Source organism: Pogona vitticeps, chromosome 4, assembly GCF_051106095.1.
Source record: "Pogona vitticeps strain Pit_001003342236 chromosome 4, PviZW2.1, whole genome shotgun sequence".
NCBI lineage: Eukaryota > Metazoa > Chordata > Lepidosauria > Squamata > Agamidae > Pogona > Pogona vitticeps.
In genome coordinates this window covers 48,093,903-48,117,302 of record NC_135786.1, presented here as the reverse complement: position 1 = coordinate 48,117,302, position 23,400 = coordinate 48,093,903, and the positions used below count along the sequence as shown (strand labels likewise).

Genomic DNA, 23,400 nt, shown 5'->3' with positions numbered 1-23,400 from the left:
TTGATAATCAATCCTTTTGTGCTGACAAATTGATTTTGACCCATGGTGACTCTCCCAGGATTTTCTACATCTAAAGAGCCCAGAATTTGTTCATCAGTGCCTCATTCTGGGACTGTACATCTTGTGCACAGGTACTGAAGTATGTACCTCATCAGCTATATATATGCTGTGTGATCTCAGCTGATCTCTCTGCCAGGGAGCACAGTGGGGACTCAAACTCCGTGCTCCTGGCTCCACAGCCAGGCACACCATCTCATTTAGCTATTTGATGCCATAACTCTGATACACTTTCCTTGCTTCACATCTAAATAAGAGTGGCAAAATATTTTATGCCTGGATTCTTTGCTTAACAGGATAAGGGAAGAAGCAGCTTATATTTCATATACCAAGATCCTAAATTGTGTACGGATTGTTTTTCAAAACTAGTATTTTTAATTTGATCCAGAACCACTATGGGAACCAGTGGAAACGGAAACACACTTGACCATAAAACTTAATACCTGATCTCAGGTAACATCTTTTCAAAATTTTACTCTGTACCAAGTGAAGTTTATATGTCTCATCTCTAATTAAAATATGATTTTAAAAGTTTAACCGTACTATAGCCAAAATCCTGGTGCATCTGTGGAAGACATGTAACGGCAGCTTCTTGCAGGCAATTAACACATCCCTGCTCATAATTTCAGATGCACAATAAGGCATCAAACTGGCACACACCCAAAATCCAAGTTGGGACTCATGAAGTAACATCAAAAAGCAACTGAGAATTACAATGTTTGCTTTCTTGGGGCATAATTATGTAAAAGGATTTTGGCGTATGTTTCAATGAATATATTGTATGTTCATTGAAGATCTACAAAACAAGCTAATCCCAAAAACCTACAAAGAGTGAAACCTGCCTCTTAAATAAGGGATTGCATACTTTAGAAAGAAAAGGTTTTCTCTTGTCTGCTTTTAATACAAATGATTAATGCAAGCTGTAAAGAGGCAGGCTCGCCAGCCAGTAACATATTTGCAAGGCTGTTCAATGAGTTCCATTGGCTGAGTTCCACAGAACAAGAGAAAAGACAAAACTGATATAAAACTTATATTTGTATTATTCACCAATTTCATTCAGTGGACAGCAACACAGATGTTATGTTGATTAGGCAATATTGAGTGCCCACAACCTTTAGCTGGCCTTGGCAGCAAAGCCAAAATTTGTACTCAGCAAGACCAAGTCTCTCCCCTTGTTCCTGATCTTAGGCCCAGAAAGACTTCAGGGACAAACCTATGCCACCCTCCCAGGTCCTACAAATCCACAAACCAATTCTGGAGATAAGTCAAGCACATCATTTATGGAAAAATCTTGAACAAATTTTTGAGAAATAAAAATCAATAAATACATTTCCAAAATAAACTGGCTGAAATTCAGTAGCAAATTGCAACTAGAGTAGGCCCACTGACTCAGGTGAACTTATACACATATTGACTCATCAAATCTCCACTGATTCAGCAGGCCTGCTGTTGTTGCAACTTACTACTGGATTTCTGCCACCTTATCTTTTGTCACCAACTATTTATGTAAAACTCATATTCTAGTGACCCAAATTAAGCTTGGAAAGCATATGGGCTCTAAGCACAAAGTGACCTATATAACAAATTCAACATAAGCGCACCTATCCTCCTGAGAATTCTTTCCAGACCGCCTCTTGCTTTTTGCTTCCCTTGGTGATGAACGGATTTTCTTGGCTGGTGGGGCTGAATCTCTGCCATATTCTTCATCTACATAATAAATGGGGGAGGGGTGCAAAGGGAGATCACGTTTGCCAGTTGATATAATTTATGTGGCACAACTTTGAGAACTTAGCATTTATGTACAGCAATCTGCTAAAACTACATGAACATTCAACACAACAGTGTAAGTGCTGAAATGTAAACTCAATGTGCTTTTCTAGATAGATACATGGTTTGTTGCCATACTATGGTACCATTTCTGAACAGATTGCATTTTATAATGTAGTTTGCGACTTCTGCATTTTATTATAGTACATAGCTTTAACTTCTGCAAGTTGCTCAGAGGGTACTGCCATGACCTGGATTATAAATTTGGGGTTGGGGTGGGGGTTTGACCAGTTGAAGAACATATGAATGATGAGAATGGTTCTCATACTGATGAATACACTCCCACTAGAAGTAAAACCGGTTTCCACTCTCTGCTTTTAAGGATAGAAGTGGATATATAATGTCTAATATGCTGTGAAGTTTTAAACTTTTGTATAGCTGATTAATAGTAATGGTTTTATGGTGTGGTCAGTTTTATTTGATTTTTATGACTGAAATTCTATTGTGCAGATCTCCCCATATACAATGAGAATAATACCATCTTCGGTGGTAAATCACTGGTCATTAAAGATTTCCTCTGGCAATTTCAGGGTGCATATAACCTGTATGGTGTTGCTATGTTTCGTTAAGTTGCCTCCATTCTGTGGAGACCCTATGAATGAACTATCTCCAAAATATCCTCTTCTCAACAGCCCTACCCAGCACCTGCAAACTGAACCCTGTGATCTCTTTAGGGCAGGGGTCCCCAACCCCCAGTCTGCGGCCCAGACTGTGGCCTTCCTTGAACTGGGTGGCAGACACAGATCTCTGGGACCCCCCCCCCCCGCATGCAGGGGGCGTGGCCTTGCGGAGGGGAGTGTCACACTCGCAGGTGGGTGTGTTGCGCTTGCAGGGGTATGCCCTTCTGCAAGCACGACACACCCATCCGCGAGTGTGACACCCTCCCACAAGCATGACACGCCCCATGAGCATGTGGGTGCCTCCCCCCGCACACAGAGCCTACACCCCCCAACTGGTCTGAGGTCCCAAAAAGATTGGGTACCGCTGCTTTAGGGAGCCTGTCTATCTGATATTTGGTCTTCCTCTTTTCCTGCTGCTTTCCACCTTTCCCAGCATTACTGTCTTTTCCAAGTAATCCTGTCTTATCATGTGCCTCAAGTAGGACAATCTGTGTCTCAACATTTTTGCATCCAGAGAGAGTTCAGACTTGTTGATCTAGGATCCACTTGTTTGTCTTTCTGGCAATTCAGGGTATCTGCCAAAGCATTCTTCTACCACCAGATTTCAAAGAAATCAATATTTTTCCTGTCAGCTTTCTTAACTCTCCAGCTTTCACACTCATATATGGTTATCAGAAATACAAGAGTGTGGATGGTCTTGGTCTCCAAATGACACAATGCAATAAAGACATGTACACACTGAAATTGTAAAGGAAATCTTTAATCAGTGGCAATTATTGAAACATGATTTCAGCCAATGATTCTACAGTTAAATTTGTTTTACAGGATTTTTATTGTCTTATGAAGACTGGAAGCCATCTTGACCACTGCTAATAGAAAAGCGGAATGTACATATAAATGTAACAAGAGCACTATTAATGGTGAGGGGGAGAAAAGAAAATGCCATTATACTTATGTCCTCCTTATAGGCTTTCTATAAAGATCTGGTTGGCCAAGACAGAATCCTTCTGCATTTTAATACTGATTTAAGTGATTTATGGTGGCAAATTGCTGGTAATTAACAAGCCACCACATGCATTCCTAGTCGCCTGCTATGCAACTTCCTATGCAAGTAGGAATATGAATGGTAACTCAATAATTAGTGGCAATTTGCTGCCATAATTCTACTAGTGTAAATCCAAATACAATTCTGTTTGATATACTTTTAAGGTGGCTATAAACTGCAACATACACTTTTTGGAAATATACCTTATTCTATAGCACTCCATCACCACAGGTTTCTTTAATCAAAGATTTTGCTGATTCTTTTTATTGCTTATATAAAACAGATAGATCACTAATTTAAAAGGCCAAACTGTGATAGTTTGAACTCATACAAACAGCAGTTTGGTTTTAAATGCTCTAATAAATTCTTGCTGTTTCTATTTTGATACAAATCTTGAACAATTTAAACATTAACATTTTATAACCAAGAAGGCAAAAAATCTAATTTCCAACAGAACACAGGAATACACCATATTTTGTTTTTACTAATTATCACCATAACAAATTCATTCAGCAGACAGGATCAACATGCCTGCTTTCCAAGAAAAAACAGAAAAAATTGTAATGTGTCCAAAAACCTTAATAAAATACAGTTGGGGCCGGATGAGAAGGAAAACAGTTATCAACAGCAAAGAAAGTTAAAAGTTAAAACAAGCTGGGGAAATCAACAATTCCAAAGGTTCCATTCAATAGTAAACCAGCAGCATCACTTCTTACTACATATGCGGTTTAAAACATACAAAATTCGGAAGCATCCTTTTAAATGTTTGTTGGCCTCCAATTCCAGTTCTATTTTTGTTTAAGAACTATAGTTACCTGCATCATCTGATTCCTGAAACTGTGAATAGTCCACCACCTTTCTGTTCCTGAACAGAAGAAAAAAAAAGACATTGGAACAGACTGAAGTTTCATAGCACCCAGAAGCTGCCATGCTTTAGCAGCTTCAGTATACCCACAATGTACAAACAGTACAAGAAGTTGTTCTCATTCTCCTGAGACTAGTTTAAAAGATTTAGTAACTTATTCACAGTCAAATAATGGCTCTGGAGATCAAATCATTAACATTTACAGAACTATGAAACAGGCATATGCTTTTCTCCATTTAATGTCTTGTTCATTGTGTATGCTGCATATTTTACTTCAATACATTTCATTCTTTCACCTGCTTTTTTTGAGAAACCTACTGAAAAGGACACCCAGAAAACTCAGAGGAAATTGTCCATTTATTGCCAGTCATCCTGGACAGTGATGCCTTGTCCCTGATTTGAAATTATAGCAGGTGGCTGGCAAAATGCTGTTACACTTGCCCATGATGTTGCATAATTAAGGTCAGGCAGCCCTCCTTCTTCACCTATTAAACAGTACTGTAAAGAAATATGATGGAGAAAAAACCCCACCCAACACTAACTTGCGATGCATAGGAACCACCTGCATTCCAGGCTTTATAAAGTATTGATCTAGGGTAAGTAATATACAATGAACTAATAGAATCTGATGTGAGGAACAATACTCTGCATGCTTTAAAAATGTGGACAGAATTTCCTACACCTATAAAATAAGATCCCACAGCCTCAGCACCATAGTCAATGATGGTCACATTTATAGCAAGCTAAAGATCCATTTGCTTCCCCTCTAAGTACAAACAGATAAAAATTCAAAGATTCTTCATGATCTAGAACAAACCACAGTTATTTCACAATATATGTAGTAAAATTTCAGTTTGTTTCAGAGGTGTCTGCATAACAAGCAGTTTAGCTACATCCAACGTAGACAGTACAAAACAGAAAGGGAAAGGTGTGTAAATATGTACAGTGGTGCCTCGCTTAACGAGCGCACCGCATAACGACGAAATCGCATAGCGATCCGTTTTTTCGGATCGCTAATGCGATCGCTTAACGTCTTTTGAATAGGGCTCAATTCGCTTTGCGAAGACCGGTAAGCGTTTCGCTTACCGATCTTCGCAAAACGAAGCCCGACAATCAGCTGTTCGGCGGCCAAAATGGCCGCCGGAAGCGCGGAAATGGCTGGAAAGGGCCCAAAATGGCCGCGCGCAGCGTTTTCGCGCCCTCGTTAAGCGAGGCGAGGGCGCGAAAATGGCTGCCGGCCATTACGAAGCTTCGTTGAACGGTGAGTATTTGGCCCATTTGGAACGCATTAAACCATGTTTAATGCGTTCTAATGGGCTTTTCTGTACTGTTTAACGATGCTTCAGCATAGCGAAGGTTAATCCGGAACGGATTAACCTCGCTATGCGAGGCACCACTGTATTTAAAACTTCGTATTAATGTGTATTTCAAAGATCATACTAATTCATTTTATAATAATTAAGGAAATATACTATGATAAGCATTCTGCGTTAGTTATGGCCCGCCTTATGGAACAAGTAGACCAAAATCTCTAGTTGTGCTCAGGTACCTTTCACTTTGTTGCCTATTGCTTTTTTTTTGCATCACTTAGATGAGATTCCTGAACAAAACATATCATTGACCCTTACCTTTTTCAGCATCTTTATTATCTTCTACTAGAGCAGACTGTCTACTGTACAGAAGACAATATGTTGTACCATATGTTTCGAGAGAAGCACTGATTAGACCTCCGTTGAAAAAGGTAATCATTAGCTCCCATGCTACATTTTATTAGTGGCCTGTTTCTAAGAGTGGATTAGATTGGGTCTTGTCTTTGTAGTTAATACACAGGATTTAAAAAAAAACTTTATTATTTGGGAGGCAAACCATTAACCTAACAGAGACAGCTGGGACAAGGAAGTACAAGCTTTTCCTGCCTGCTGCAGACCAGAAGAAAGCTTTATCTCAAGCTGGTAACTCTCTGGAGATAAATTCTGAATGCACAAACCTCTACTTGTACACAGGTGGACAAATTTCATTAAACAACTGGTCAGTATGGATGAATCAAGTTTGCTATCAGAGGAAACTACTGCACTGCACTCTGTTCAAAGCTGACTTGAAGACAGCTGAAGAGCTAGCTATTAAGTATGCAGATGTATTATACAGTTTGCCACACAAATTGTACAACATTCACTGTTACACAGTACAGGATAGGCAAATAAAATAAAATGAATTTCTAAATTTGATACTGGATTAAAAATAAAAATACCAAATATCTTTTAAAGAAAAAGCACTTAAATCTTAGTTATCTCTAAATTGATCAATGTCCATAAATTGAGATAAAGATGGCTTTTCTACACCAATTTTGAGCTTTTAATATTTTTCAGTTTGGAGACAAGTTCATTGTTTCCTTATTTGCCATTTTAAGAGAGAACTTTTAAAATTAAAATCAGACAAAATTGAGTTTCTATTTCCCCATTACAGTGGTGCCTCGCAAGACGATTTTAATTCGTTCCACAAAAATCGCTGTCTTGTGAAAAAATTGTCTTGCGAGGTTCCCTATGGGAACCTCGCAAGACAAATGAAATGTATTAGTCTTGCGAGGCATCTGTCTTGGGGGAAAAAGGTCTTGCGAAGCATGCTCATAGAAAAAAAACGTCTTGTGAGGCATCATAGGGATCACTAAACCAATCGTCTTGCGGGTTTTTTGTCCCCCAAGGCAATCGTCTTGTGAGGCACCACTGTACTTCAATCCATCAAACATACAACTATAAGAACTAAACAGACAGTCCACACCCTCACATTCACAGTGAATCGTCTCAATCATTGTTATAACATTATCACTGAGGATGGACAGATGTGAAGACTATCTTGTTAAACTGAAGCAGTTTGAACAATTCTCTTCTGCAGGTACTTGGAAGTGCATGAAAAAGGCACCCTGTGTTTACCTATCACTACATCCTACGAATGGGACATATATCACCTTTTATTATATGCTCACAGGCTAAGAAAATTCAATTTCAATTTCAAAAAATGCCCATTTTCTAGAATTGCTGGTGCACATGCACCTCTATTCTTACTTGGCTAAAGAAGTGAAGAAGCAGCTGATATCCAATCTCAGGCTAAATAAGTGCTTACTTTCTTAAAGCCAATTATTGCATAACGAAAACTACAAAATTGCATCCTAGACCACTTTGGAAGCATGTGAAATGCTGAGACATAGCAGATGGCTCTGCAATATAATTATATCCCATACTGGCACTGCTTCTCCTTAGGAGGCGATGGTGATACACTGAATAACCATATCACTAGCCTGTATCATGTAGCTTTGACTCTTTAAAAAATGTACCAGAAGCTCAGCAAATACTGTACTGTATAAACAGAACTGCACTTTAAAATCAGGCTGATTATTAATTTACCACAACACTTAAAATACATATATTAAAATGATAACTGCTTTAATCTAATACAAAACCAGAGCCCTTAACAATTACATTAGCCATGAAACAATTTCAATGCAAACTAAAATGTTTAAAACCTAACATTTGATTTTTACTGTATATTGTAATCTCAACTATCAACTAAAAAGAACAAAGTCATCAATTCATTCCAATCCAAACTAATTACCCTTACACAAACACATGCATATACATATACAGAGAGTATGCATATTAATACACACAAATACACAGTAAGTATATGTGTAGTAGGATATCATTATAACACATTTATAATAAATATTTATTTTATTTCTTGTAGGTTCCCTGATGAATGGCCTTAATAATTAAAATAGATTTAAAGTATGTCAGAAAAATAAGCACTTTTTCTATCGCATTTTTTGTCATTTTTGGTGATCTACCTGAGATTCCCATTATGGATTATATTTCATTTTTCCATAAACAGTTACCACATGTATTCTTCCTGAGTACAGATCTTTATCCTACAAAATTCTCAAGAAGTCAACTAATTTTAGATACTTGGTCAAGGAGCACCTTACTGTTATTTCCCCACTTGCTCCAACATTCTAGCAGTGATTAACATGTAAATTCAATGTACTGTTCCCACTGTTCATTTCAAACAATTTGCATAAAGAGCCTTTAAATAAGGGCTGGGCAACTGTGGAGACTCAGAAGGGCCATTTACCCCTGTCTCCTAGACAGGCTTGCAGGGCAGACTCTCACATCTGCCAGAAGTGACTAGAAGCTCACTCACTTTTCAGGCAGGTGTTTCTGCGGAAAACAAGTTGCAAGGTAGGGTGGGGGACTTTGAAGAAAATCACATTCCTAGTAGCGTATTTCCTTTTCAAAGCTTTCAAGATCCCACTTATTTTACAACTCCCACTGTTTTGTTTACAATTGCACAAATGGTCAGAGTGGCTGATGATTCTCACACTTTCCTAAAACAAAAATTCAGCATGTCCATCTCATTCTAAAGCCTCTTATTCATCACAATATATTTGCCTCCCCCATCGTATCTAAACTATGCATATTATTTATTTTGTTGGGCTTGCTTAAGCATCATATCCAATGATGGAAAAGAGGAAAATGTTTTTCTTGTAAGTCAAGAAACAAATCTGAGAATAACCTGAAGGAATCCTGTGTTTAGTCAGTTTAATGGAAGCATGAAGACACGTTTTCATCACTACAATTTGTGTCAAAGAAAAACAGCACATGAACCATTTCAATGAACCACCATTCACATACAGACCACTTAAGTGAATGACCATCTTCCTCGTCATGAATTTATCCAGCCTCTAGTTCTATTTTGCACAACATACATCCAGTATTCTTGGGACTCTCTTGGCTCTTTTTTTGTACTGTGCCTTAAAAGAAGAGCATTTAACCTGGTGGAATTAAGAGAAGGATGTAAAGAACTTTTTTCTCTCTCAAGCTGGTCTTTACTGGTACAGTAGGACCTCCATATTTGCTGTGGATTGGCTTCAAGCCCCAGTGGATACTGAAAACCATGGATAATAGCAAACACGAATAAACGACAAACAGCATGATAAAAGGAAAATAAACAAAGAAAATATATTTTACATGCATTTTACATGCCAGAACTGTCCACTAGAGGTCACCAGAGACCATGCTATATATTCAATAACATAGCACAGTCTCTGGTTCCCTCTAGTGGCCAGTTGTGGTAATAAATGTGAAAGCAGGTTTTATTTCTGAATTTTTTCTTTCAATATTTTTATAATTTTCAGACGGTAAATAAATAAATCAGTGGATACTGGTCCCATGGATCAGGGGGTCCTACTGTAAATCTGAATTTCCAAATCCACTCTTTACTACAAAGTTATCCCTAAAGTTCTTTCAAGTCCATGAAAACCAAGCATAAAAACCAGGAACTTATGAAAGGTGTATTATACAAAATAAATAATCTATGCAAATATCTTCAATATAATCAATGCATGCTTCTTTATGCAGAATTATTTATCTTTATGTGCAGCTCTACTTTTACTTAAAAAGATAACTGTCCTTGATACATGCCTCACCTCTAACACTGCTGTATCAACTTGGGTCAAACTGGACAAGAGTAATATGCTTTTTCAGATGTGGATAATTTCAATAAGCATATGTTTAGTAGGATATTCATAAGTATATTCAGAGATGCTGCCCTAAGATTTTAGATGAATTAATTTAGTTAACAGTACTGATGTGGACAGTTATTGGAATAAAGCATAAAAGAAAGGAATCCACAGAACATGATTCCCTTTTATCACAGATGTCCAGTAAAGCTAAAGAGCTCAATAGCATTTTTTTAAAGTTACATATTCAGAAAATCTAAACACTGTACTGCATATATGAAGCTCTGATAAACTTCCAGGTACAGTGGTGCCTTGCTTAATGATTACCTCGTTAAACGACAAATCCGCTTGATGAGGTTTTTGCGATCGCTATAGTGATCACAAAACGATGTTTTAATGGGAGAAAATTGTTTTACGATGATCAGTTCCCTGCTTCAGGAACATATTTTTCGCTTAACAATGGTTTAAAACAGCTGATCGGCAGCTCTCAAAATGGCCGCCCGCTGTGCAAAATGGCTCTCTGCTGTTTTTAGGATGGATTTTTTGCAAGACAGGCACCGGAAAATAGCTGCCCTATGGAGGATCTTTGCTGGACAATTAGGTATTTAGCCCATTGGAACGCACTGAGCGGTTTTCAATGCGTTTCAATGGGTTTTTTCCCCGCTTGACGACGATTTCGCTGTACAGCGATTTTGCTGGAACTGATTAATGTCGTCAAGTGAGGCACCACTGTATATGGAGCAGCAATCAAATCAGTGCCACTACAAGTTCCTCTTCCTCAGAATTTTGTCTTTCAGTGACCTCCCACAAAGAGTACAAATTTACAATAAAAAACAAATCTGTTAAAGCTTCTCAAGAAGTTAATATATTGAATACATTGTAGGAATAAACATCCCACAATTAAGGATATAAGGTACAAGATTTGCAGGAATCATACTATAACTTTATCGGCATTACCCAAAGCAGTTCAATATATTGTGCATTCAGGTGTAATACATATAACAGAAGTTAGCGAAACAGAGTCACTGCGTTGAACTTCAGAAACGAAACAGGAAGAATCTTTGAAATCACTTTAAACCATTCATAAAAGCAGTGGATATTGACAATATGGTTTTCAACAGGAACAGCCTGGATGTAAGCCATTCTTCCACCATTAACTAGCTGTGCTATGTCATTATCTAAATCTAATCTACCTCAGCAGACGATAATCAAAAGAGAAAACCTCTAAATTCTCAGAAAGGACTGCAAATGTAACAAGCAGGTCCCCAATTATGACATTAATAAGCAAGCATAAAATTGTGTCGAGCAAATTTCTGTAATTCAGTCTGCTGATTTGACAGACATGGCAGAGCATCTCCGATATTAAAGGAAGGCAGAAAGCATGCTGCCATAGCCTCCGAGGGACCTGAACAGTAGGTATGGAAACCACCTACAGATAAGGAATAGAGTTGCCATATTAGCAACATCACGTTCCTATTCTGTAAGATTTCTGGGCCATAATATTTAATAAAACAAAGGAGTAAGTACCTTCAAAACGCATTGTGAAGTGTGTGTTCATGTGATAGTTAACATGCATTTTGTGTAGTCCTTTTCCTGGCATCAAGTCAAAGCAGCAGCACCACAAGAGCCAACACACTCATCCCAGCACACTGGATATTAGGGAGGGAGTACTGTTTTATATGCTGCAAAAATTGAAAGAAAGCAACAAGCTGCTCAAGCATCTCTTGGCTCTTTTTCTTTACACAATGCTCCTACTGAGAAAAGCGTACAGTGGACCCTTGACTTACAGACGGCTTGACTTACAGACGGCTTGACTTACAGACTTCTCTGGCTGCAAAATTTAGGTTTGACTTGCAGACTGAGATTTGACTTACAGACCAGAAAAAAACCAAAATGGAACAAAAACGGCCTGTTACGGGATTAATCGGTTTTCAATGCACTGTAGGTCAATGGAGACTTGACTTACAGACTTTTTGACTTGAGAACTGACTTCCAATACGGATTAAGTTCTCAAGTCAAGACCCCACTGTACATTTGAAGAAATCTACATTTATTTAGATCATTGGTACACCATTCAACAAATAACGTCACTGGGATGTTTAGCAATAACATTTTTTCTCAAGCCTTGCAAAAGAAGAATACCTTGTTCTCCCCACTGCCATACTTCTTTGCACATGCTTTTAGGATGGGGATAGGAGGGAGAAGAATAGCACAAGGGAGAAAGGAAGTGTGATGCAACCCTCATAAATGAATATCTAATCTACCTCCCCTGTACTGTCTTATCTGGAAAACAATAATACAATATCTTTCCTAAAATAACTTTATTACATTACTTCTGCAAGACTCAAAGAATATTTTCATACAAACTTGACAGCTAATGTGATAATTTATTCTACAGACTCATCTTCCCCCAGATTAACAAAGAGGCAATGGTTCTCTCTGAAGCCCTTCAGACAAGACTGAATTTTACTGCTGTCCATATAAGGTTTGCAAAACTTGCCATGGCCATTTGCTGCTAATGGATGAAGTGCCCAAGCATATCAAACACCTGAATGTACATCCAAATTGGGTCCCATCAATAAACTGCAGCAAGTTACATAAACCTTATGTGAACATCAAAAGGATTTCTACTAGAGATGGGGGTATCTATATTCATATATGAATATCCCCGCACAGGTGGAAATAATGAGGGTCCAGCCCCATGAGGCTGGACAGTCCACTCACGATTTTACTGCTGCCGCCGGCTCTGCAGAGGCCTCCTATCGTGTTGTTGTCCGCAATCGATTACCCAGTCCTGGCAGGAGGCGGGATGACAAGCCTCTCTGCTAGGTCAAAGACTGGCTAATCCATTGTGGAGAACAGAGCAATAGGAAGCCTCTGCAGAGCCAGAGGCAAAATCATGAGTGGACAGTAATCCCCTCGTTATTTCCACCTGTGCAGGGATATTCGTATTCATATACCCCATCTCTAATTTCTACCAAAACGCAGAATCACTCATAACACGCAATCAAAGCATAGCAATAATGTTGATGAATCTCTGCATAGTCTACATCAGTGGTTCTTAACCTTTGTTACTCAGATGCTTTTGAACTGCAACTCCCAGAAACCCCAGTCAGCACAGCTGGTGGTGAAGGCTTCTGGGAGTTGCAGTCCAAAACTCCTGAGTAACCCAAGGTTAAGAACCAGTGGTCTACATGATGGTTCATTGGTGAGTATTGCAACACCTTCTCTGTGACATCCAGACATCATCTAGAGAATTGTACTAGCTGTACTGACTTGGTTTACATTACAACATGTAATACCAACCTTAAGCTCCATCTTCACATGTTGACTTAATTGTCACTACATCAGTTATCCCGCTAGATGATTCTACTTCTACTCCATTTGAACATCCTCCAAAATGCTGTCTCTTCAACAGACATAAACCATGCTTGATCTACAGCAATGCTTCCCAACCGTGGGTCCCCAAATGTTCTTGGGCTACAACTTCCAGAAATCCTGGCCAGCACAACTAGCAGTGAAGGCTTCTGGAAATTTTAGTCCAAAAACAGTGAGAGACCCAAGGGTGGGAACCACTGATCTACACTGATCCACTATTTTTGACTAGCCCTGGCAACAAAGCCGTAAACTGTGGTTGTCAAAGTCCAAACGTTCCCCTACTAGCTCGGCTGATGGTCGCTTTCAATAAGCAACACCAGACAACTCCTCCTTTTCTGACAAACATCATTGTCCTGCTACAGGAAGCCTCAGGATGAACCCTATTATTCAAAGTCATGAAATCTGATCACTTAAATAACACATTTATTCTGCAAGATACGCCACTTAGCAGTTATGTCCTGCTTTATGGAACCAAACCTCCTCGCTGTGTAACAGGGCAGAATTCTACTTCACTTTGTTCCCTATTGCTTCCTTCTTGATTCCATAGACAATTTTTTTCAATAACCTACCACTGACCATTATCTTCTTCAGCTTTCATTACCATTCACCAGAACAGCCTGCTCACAGAAATAAAGCTAGAGAAAGGGAAAACTGCAAGGAACATATATATTTATTTTTTATTAGATTTATACCCTGCCCATCTAGACCAATGGTCTACTCTGGGCGGCTTTTCTAACTTATTAACCCTGTCTCCCCCACTAATATTCCTTATACTTCTAACTTTAAGGAGTAGTAGTGGGGGAGGCAGGGTTAATAAGTTAGAAAAGATACATCCCAGCTAGTCAATCTATAAGTATCAACCTAAAATATTTATTATAGGATGATGAAAATGATATTCATATTATTAAAATTGGGACCCTCAAACTTTTGAAGTTTGCAGGGTCTGAAACTTTGGCCATTTTCTCCATAAAACAACAACAACAATATAGAACTTTGGTGTATCAGAAACAGACATGATATACACAACAGTTCGGTGACTGCAGACTAAATAGGCCCACACTAGAAGCTATTTCCTTACTCTGATGAAGGTAGCCATACTACTATAACCAAAATACCCTGACCTGTCAATCTAAAGACCTAAAAACAAACAAATTACTAAATCTTTCAAAGGGAGAGGGTGTCTACTTTATGCTCCACAGAAAAGAAAACTTTTGCCCAAACACCACGTAGAAAAACATATATATGACATATGTAAACAATCATTGGGCGAACGCACCAGTGTATTCCATCTATTTGTGTTCCAAACCTGTGAAGTTCATGAATACTGTGCAAATACAGAAAGAACAAGAAAAAAAGCTGTGTGGTCCACAAGATTACACAAATATAAAAGTGGGTGATACTTTTTTATTGGCAGCCTTTTGGTCTTAAGACAGGGGTGCAAAAATTCCAAACCATGCTGTAAGAATGGGGGAGACTACAACCTCAAGAGGTCTGACATCACCTCTCAAAGACATGTATCATCAAAATCTGGACTCTTGTCTTTAATTTTTCAGCACTATCCTTGAAGAGGTTGTAATTAGCCTGATGAAGTGGAATTTTTTCTCTATAAAAGCTTGCAGCTTGATTGATTTTTTATTGATTCAATAAAAGCAGGATGGATTTGATTTTTTAAAATTATTTTTGACAATTTAAATTTTAAAAATCTTTGATTTAAATCAAATTGATTTTTATCCACCCTGAATAAAAGGTATTACTCACTCTTATAGTGGTGCAACACTGTGCATGCATGCAAGGGAATGCACTGATGTATCAAAAACTAAATGGCTGCAAGAGTCACCCAGTTAATACCATAGTCTCAACATAAAACTACCGGTAAAGCTTTAATGTTAATTTTTTTGCTGTTACATGCTGTCAAGTTGCTCCCGACTTACGGTGACCCTATGAATTAATTATCTCTAATTTTTCTATGATTAAAAGCCCTGCTCAGTTTTTTCAAATTAAAAGCTATGGCTTTCTTTATTGATCCAATCCACCTCACATTAGGCCTTCCACTGTACCTGATGCCTTCAATTCCCAGCTAACACCATGGCAACTTCCATTTTTAATAGGAAGCTAGGCCAAAGCTAGGTCATAATACCATCAAGCTAGGCCTTTCTCCATGAAAGCAAAACGTAACTGCGTGTCAGTCTATCAGATGGAAATCCCAGAACAGAGAATTTTGGGAGATGGAATCTAAAAACCCTGCTTTGAACACTAGAGTTTTCCCAAACCAGAAAAGGACTACTATTAAGACCCAATTTCTTTATTTTTAATTTGTCATTTTCTGTGGTTTGAAAGCAACCCCCCATGCACCCTGGGGGCAGAAAATTTCTCCCACTAAAACAGTACCTCCTTGTACTGTTGTGAGGTGCTAAAATTCTCTACTCATTTAAACATCCAGAAAAACTCTTATGCAACTTGGATGCAAGTCTCATTTCACTGACTACAAATGTTTTTCCCCCTAAATAGTTGCATGTAAAATTACAGTTATAGCTCTGAAGGCTGTGGGTGGCTCCAATCTCATATTCAGTCACTTGGGACTAAACCACATTGCCATCTGTGGGGCTTACTTCAAAGTAAATACACAGGCTTGGACTAGGTGCAAGATCATAGGCATTGTATGCATTAAAAATCATATCCTGATCACAAGATCCTTCCAAAGGGAAAACTCACTTGCAGGTACTTTTGGTCATCTCCTAATTTTAATATATCTGACATGGAAATAAAATAATTGCCAAACACGTTTGGTACAGGCAGAAATCAGATCACATGAAGCATGAAAAAACAGTAATTAGAAACAGTAATTTTTACTTGATGAAGCTACTCCCGGAACTACTCAACATTTTGTTATGAGATGCAAGAAACAAAACTTTGAATACTTCCATATCTCAACAAAATGTCTCCTATTTTCCTGTTTTAGTAAACCAGCTTTATAAACATCACTAAGCATAGAAATTCTGATACTTAAACAGTTAGACCTGAATGGCTTCCTTGGAAAGAAAGGAGAAAAAGAAAAGATGGAATATAAAATGCAATTAGCTAAAAAAGAAGATGGGCCACTTACACTGAAACAGGCAGAACAAGAATTCAGTGGAATTGTGGTTTAGCAGCTGCAGAGCAACAGATTTTGTTTTACAAATGAGGATACAAAGAGGAACAACTGTGACTTGTAATGACAGAATTGTCACTACAACTCACAGCTAGGATGAATGTCCAAGAGAGGTAGTTTTGAAATACAGAGTGGCAAACATCCCTACCACAGAAAATAGAAGAAAATTTTAGATTAGTTTAAGATTGAGGGTTTCCCTAAATAATAGTAATGACAACAGTTTGACTCAGCATATGGCATTTTATAAGATCGGAAATTTCTACTTGGACTTCAAAGTTCTCATAAGAACTTAAACGGAGAAATCCACACAAGGACAAACTATTCACTTTCTCAATCTGAGAGAAATTGCTGAGTGTGTCCCAGACTGAAAAGGTATAGCAATGACCCACCTTACTACCACACCAAATAGAAAAGAAATAAAGCAAATATTCTAGGGCCAAGCATTAATAATTAAAGACCCAATCTAGCAGATACTGATACTGCTCATTCATTCCAAGAGTAGCTTTTCTATGGAAATGAACAGACATTTAGCAGCAGTTTATAGTAGATTTAAATTCTATCTAGTAAGACACCACTAAAATGTCATAATTTCTACAAGGATATTTGGAGGCAACATTTTTCAAAATTTAGTCAGAATAAAGGAGACAAATAAAAATTAAATAATGCTGAAGACAAGCACGCGAAAGCTCAGTTTCAGGCCCAGAACCTCTGGACTGGTACACCTCTTTCACAGGCAGTGAGAACTTGCAGGACACCTACTCCACATCCAAAGTCTGAAACATTCATACCTCCCTAGGCAATTCACATTTTCCTAGTTGCACAGTAGATTGCCACTGGTTACTACCACTCCTCTGGCTTAGTATTAAATTTAGGAGACCCCTTCCCCTTGAAAAATCTTTCCAGGTGACCAGACATGCAGCATGCTCCAATCTTCAATATCAGGACACACATCCTATACCTACCTAAGCTGCAAAGCACCCACTCATGGCCGCTGCTTTGATGTACAGGTACTGCCTTTTAACACAATAAAGCTGTGACCACCACCAAACTTACTTTTCCAGTACTGATTATCTGGAGAATTGTCTTCACATCCACAGGCCTGAGAATGCAGATTTCTAGAAAATCCCAGCAGCCCTGGGAGAGAACATGCTGGTTTGGCCAATGTACGTTGGAATAACAGTTTAAGAATTTCTTTGCCTCAGGAACAGAGGTGGGAAACATTCCAGTTTAGATATATAGTTGAAAGCCTGGAATGGCCTGGCCAGGCTCACACACTCAAGTGATATGCCTCTTTCCTATGGAGGAAGGCAGAGGCTTCCTTGATTGCTGTGTGGCCAAGATGCCCCAAATATCTTAGCTGTACAACACCCAAACTACCAGTGCTGTACAACCACTTTTGGTCATCTAGTAGGATTAAAGAAAAATGATAAACTCTGTACCTACCAGCTCTTGATATAATACTGTATCACTTAATGGGAAGTTGGAACCATCATTTGCCAGGTCTCTACATATACATGTGTCTACTGCATATGAAAGATGTGTACCATCATTTAGGATCGTGAGTATAATACTGAGGAGATCCTTATAATCTTCTAAAAGAGTGGGATAGGGATATACTGTACTGTATGCTGAATGCCAAACATTTAGTATCCACAAGACAGTGTGGTGTTGTTATTTGAGTGATGATGGATTGGGACATTGGGGATCCAGGAATTAATCCGAACCGTGCCATGAAATTCACTGGGTGACTCTGGGGCAGTCACTCTCTGTCGAGGTAACCTATCTTTTAAGCGTTGCTGATGGAATAAAGGAAGAGCCATGTACAACACCATTTGAAGAAATAAATAAATAAATAAATAAATAAATAAATGAGTGGAACAATAAGAACCAACCATCATGTGTGGAAACAAAGTACGGTATGTCCCTGCTCAGTTCTTAAGCTGTCCACTGCTGCAGGCAGCATCATTTCCCCCCTCCCCGCAAACAAAAAAATAGTTTCCTCATTAGGATGGACCCTTTGGCTATGGACTCTTTCTATTCTCGAGCAGTCAGCCTCTGCACACCGGTGTATTAGCAAGACTATAAGAAAAAAGGCAAAGCAAATGCACATCGTCCCCTCAAGGATGTAACAGGCAGACAGAGTAACTACAGTATTTGCCTCCGACTCATCCTCACTCATTCCCCCATCCGCCCCAATTTCTCCAGAGCAAAACGCAAACGGCGCTTCTAAAAGCGAGGCACGGATCTCGCTTTTACCCTGGCAATGTACACAGAGAAAAGAGCTTCGGATACAACCACCTTCCCGCTACGAAGACACGGAGTTTGCTTGCGCTAACCTTAAGGGGCAGCATTGCATCCTGGAAGCAAGGACCTGCAGGGCGGCGGCAACGGCGTGCGATAGTGCCCCTACTGCCGAGGAAGAGCACGCTGCATGCCTGCACACGCCCCTCCCCTCTCCCGCCATAACCTCCCCCCCCAAAAAAAAACTCCTGGCCGTCTCCCCACCCCCGCGTGGTACGAGGCCAGGTCTGCTCGCCTCTGCGCTCAACGGCCACGGGTGGCCCACGACAGGAAGCGCCGGAGCAGCCCTCCCCAAAGGCCTTTCTCCATTTGCAGTGGACTCACCTGACGGGCCTAGACATCTTGGCTGGTTAAATCGAGGCCCTAAGGCGGGCACTAACGCCTAGGGAGACAAAATAAGAGAGCAGGGTCAGCGCCGTTCTCGGTCTTCCCTCCGGGGTGGGGAGACAGTCCCCGGGTCCAGCGACTCAGGCCGCCACCCCGCGCCCCAGCCCTGGCTCTCTTCGCACCGTCAGTCGCCACCACACTCTGCTCCCCCCTGCAAAATGGTCGCACTTCGTCCAGCAGAGGGGATGCGCCGAGCTGAGAGGGCGGTGCAACCTAGTCGGCTGGTATCTCCGCCCTGTTTTTCTCATTGGCTGGTGCGCAGCACTCTTCATTCCCATTGGTGTGTTCGAACAATCACGGAATCGACGGCCCGCCTCCTCTCCTGCGAGCGGGAGGAGTGAAGGCGAGCTCCCTCGTTAAAGCTAATATGAGAGCTGAAGCCAACAAGTCAAAAGAACCTGGTAGGGTTTAATGGTGGCAGATTCGCCAGGACCCTTGCCGGAGTCTCTCCTTTCCCCTTCCATACACGTCCCAAAGCACATATCCAGGCACGTACGGTGTTGCCACAACGCTATTCTGTGCTTTCATGTTAAATGCCCTTTGAGGGGTTCGGAGGAACTGAGAGCAGCGCGTTACGGATGGAAAGGCGGGGAATACCTTTCCTCAGGGTAACTGCTTAGCAAAGTGAGAAGACTGGAAAGGGGAGGGTTTAAGTCCCTTTGTGCCGAATATCCCACATTTTAAAAATCTACACGTGAGAAGAGAAGTCAGGGCAGTGGTCTCACGCGGGAGAACACAGTCCCCAAAAGTAAAGCTTCTGACTCTCTCGCTTGTTCCGCCTTTGCTTTCTCCGTCAGGCAATTAAAACGAAGCATGGCATAACACATAGGGACGAATATTCATACACAGAAGACAAAAACAAATCTAGAAAGAACCAAATCCGAAACTGGGACTCGCACCACCCTTCTTACAACCTAACACCGTCGGCGCCCCCGCTCGCCTTTCGCTTGAGCGAGACGGTTGCAAGTTGACAGAGAATTTACACGCACTCATGCACACGTGATGAAAAGGGTTCCCTGGTATCAGCACCACCTTCGGTCAGAGACAGCGGCTTCTCTTTCTCTCCAACCCCCAAAGAAGCCTGCCTCTTTATGCCTTCCTTTTTATTTTATTTACTGTCACTTCTGAGTTCTTTTCTCCACATCTCCCTTCCGTGCCCTCGACTGTGGATGTCCCAGTGGCTTCTTATAAGCCATTCGTTTTAATGTCACCTCTGCATGTGCCAGATCTGAAAGCATGTGGAACAACAGGAGACGGGACACGTCGCCTAATAGTCCGCTCCCCAAATATAGTCGAGCAGGCGCCATAGATTTTCTGAGCTCTGTCCATACGCGAAAACTATGAGCTATAAGCTAAATAGCAGATCTAATAGCGAACAGTGGAGTAGGGTTTTGAAAGGGAAAATAAGCCCTGTCCCACACATATGTGGCACCTTTAGTGATGCTTGTATAGTTATGCTTGCTAATATCTTTAACTGTAGAATTTCTCCCATGTGGGGAGCTGGAGTAGTTGTTTCCGTGGAAAGAACAAGTCCTCTGGCAACTTAAAGGCTAACACACGATTCACATGCATAAAATATCCATAATTCCAGGTGCATATACAACACAAGACGGACTAGGAGACAGGTAGGTCAGAAACCAGTCACCAAAGTATTGACAGTGGCTATGAATTAAGGGTGCAAGAGCTATTTGTAAAACTGTTGTTGATAATATAAACTTGTGGCACTAGTTAAGCCTTTACTCAAGACAGTGATAATTGTATACAGTACAGTATATGACTCCCTGTTTTTGGCACTTCTTAATGAATTCTAACCCAACGGGCTCTGGCCAAGTCCCCTTTTAAGTTTCTTTGGTCCATGAAAGTTACTTTACAGCCAATGCTGAAGCATCCTGGAAAGTTGATGTCTCACTGATCATTGAATAGAGACATGTCAAATTTATGTCTATTTACTGTTTTAAACAAAGGCTAGCCTGTTTGCCCTATGCAGAATTTAGAAGGTCATTGCTGAAAGAAGTATCACATTGAAAGATAAGAAACTGAAAGGTACCCTCACATTGTGAGTAATATGTGTTAGGTCCATTATTCTATGATTACTGTAAAAGGTTTCTTTCCTGTGTTTGCATTCCTGTTGTTTTAAATAGCTATCTTAAATTAATACTTTTTGGGGGTCTTAGGGACACGATATACACTCTCCAATTTCAGCATAAGGGGTTACAAAAGCATTTGCAAGATACAGAGAGCCTATTCCCTGAGAAAACGTACAATATTTGCTTACTTGGAGGTAAATTCTACTATGTTTAAATAATGGGATGTACTTCTGGTTAAGGATGTACAGGACGGAACCTGGTTTAATAATGGAGAGAAAACAGAAAATACGGTACAGCTTCATTAGCAGAATATAATTTGATCACGTACGTGCTAATGTATGCTAATCTGACTCTCTACCATCTTCTTTATTTTCTCTCCATTATTTAAACTACAAATCTGAGCTCTTCTCTGATACTACCTTTAAGGAGGACTTTAGAATGATACTTCACTCCCACATTGTAATTTGTGTAGATGCTTAGAGGCCTCTCAAGTTACTTATCATGTAGCTAGATTAAACATTACTGCCATTAATGAGATTGTACAAAGTCGTTTGGTCAGATAATGCTACTTTGCTCACAAATAATTTTCCTAATTGAATGGAAATACTGTAGCCTTAAATCAAGTCCATGTTTTAGGTGAGGATTTATTATTTCTATGTTGGATTCATTATATCCACTATAAGTTGTTTTCAAGGTAGCTCACTTCAATACTTGGCATATAGAATAACATGTAATTAACTAATGTCTCAAAGTTGTGATGTATTTACATATTTACTAAAGAATTACACTTTTTTAGGTATAAAATGTTTCAAAAGTGATTAAAGTTTTTTAAAAAGACCCTTAAGATTAATACAATATAACAGAAAAGCAATTAACCAGCCAGGCAAATCAACCAGTCATGCTAAGCATTACTTAAAAGCCTGGACAAATAAAGTTTCCACTCTGCACTAAAGAAAATAAGACAAAATCAAGTGAACTCCAAAGGCAAGGTGCCACAATAGAAGAAAGCCCAGTCCTACAGCATATTTTCTTAACCTCAGACAGTTCATGGAATAGACACTGATTTGCCACAGAAATGCCAAACTTAGAACATGGGACAGGAAGTACATGCAACCTCAATGTTCTTTATTACTAGATTGCTGGATATGGTAAAGGCCAGAAGTAATCAAAATCAAATGAACTTGGGTTTGGTGTTGGGAAGCAATCTTGGAAACTCACAAAAAGTAATCTTAGAAATATTACTTTTATACTGGTGGTTTCCAGTCTTGGATAACCAAGGTGTTTAAATTGCAGTTCCCAGAAGCTTTAATCACCAGTTATGCTGGCTAGGGTTTCCAAGAACTGCAGTCCAAGAATACCTTGGTTACTCAAAGTTGGGAACCACTGTTTTATACCAATGACAACAATACATACACCGGCAAAGTCCTCATCCTTGCACAGCCTTGGTCTGCCATTCCTGCATCATTACCTCCAGACAGGGAAAGCACTCACCACAGCCCTAGGAGCCAAAGATAACTAAATTCTAATTTAATTTCTGACATCTAAGCTGCTTGCCCATTCCTGTGAAGTCTATTTACATGGTTATAGAACAAAGCAGGACAACAGCGGTTTAGGGATGGTGGGAAAAGTTATCCAAAACCCAAAAGGGGCTCAAATATCTTAAAATAATGGTTATATTAGGTATTGCTATATCATGATGTGCTCTTTATATCCTGCTTTTTTCCAAACTAGACTAGATACAATGAGAATCTAACAGCTCTTACTATTCTTATCTTCCATTAATCTATTTAATCCTTTAGTGAGGCCAAGTGTATTGTTGGTGATAATTGCATCTGAGAGAGCAGAACTCTTCAGAACTGTGTGCTGCTACATTTGACTGTAGAAGAAATATGCTTCAGCAATTGAATACTCTCCCTTTCTCCCCTAGACTTGTACCCCTCCTGTTCCTCAGAAATCTACTCTGGAAAGTCCAACAGTACTGTACTCTTAATATGCAGGAGAATATGGAGAAAGAGGGAATTGCCAGTCACCTGATTCTATCAACAGAAGCAGTTCAGCCAGTGGAAGAACTTCCACTGATTTTCACCCTTACCAACTCTGGAAAGATGATTTACATTGCAATTGTAAGCATGTTCACTCAAAGGAAAACATGATTGATCTAAACAGGGATTACTCC

At 39.7% G+C, this 23,400-nt stretch overlaps 1 protein-coding gene across 9 annotated transcripts in view; it reads right to left on the bottom strand.

Annotated features, from left to right (window-relative positions):
- Positions 1 to 19,379, bottom strand: part of NUCKS1 (nuclear casein kinase and cyclin dependent kinase substrate 1) — a 31,321-nt gene extending 11,942 nt beyond the window's left edge. For 4 of the 9 annotated variants that reach the window (XM_020797691.3, XM_078391869.1, XM_078391870.1 and 1 more), the window contains exons 1-4: positions 19,260 to 19,378; positions 19,075 to 19,132; positions 4,365 to 4,414; positions 1,659 to 1,764 (exon numbers count right to left, since the gene is read on the bottom strand). In XM_020797691.3, coding sequence (XP_020653350.3) covers positions 1,659 to 1,764; positions 4,365 to 4,414; positions 19,075 to 19,091 — 173 coding nt within the window. In that variant the 5' untranslated portion in view covers positions 19,092 to 19,132; positions 19,260 to 19,378. Of the gene's footprint in view, positions 1 to 1,658; positions 1,765 to 4,364; positions 4,415 to 19,074 lie in introns of all 9 variants that reach the window. The other 5 variants (XM_020797719.3, XM_078391872.1, XM_078391868.1 and 2 more) reach the window with 3 other exon arrangements.
- Positions 19,380 to 23,400: the final 4,021 nt, after the last annotated feature.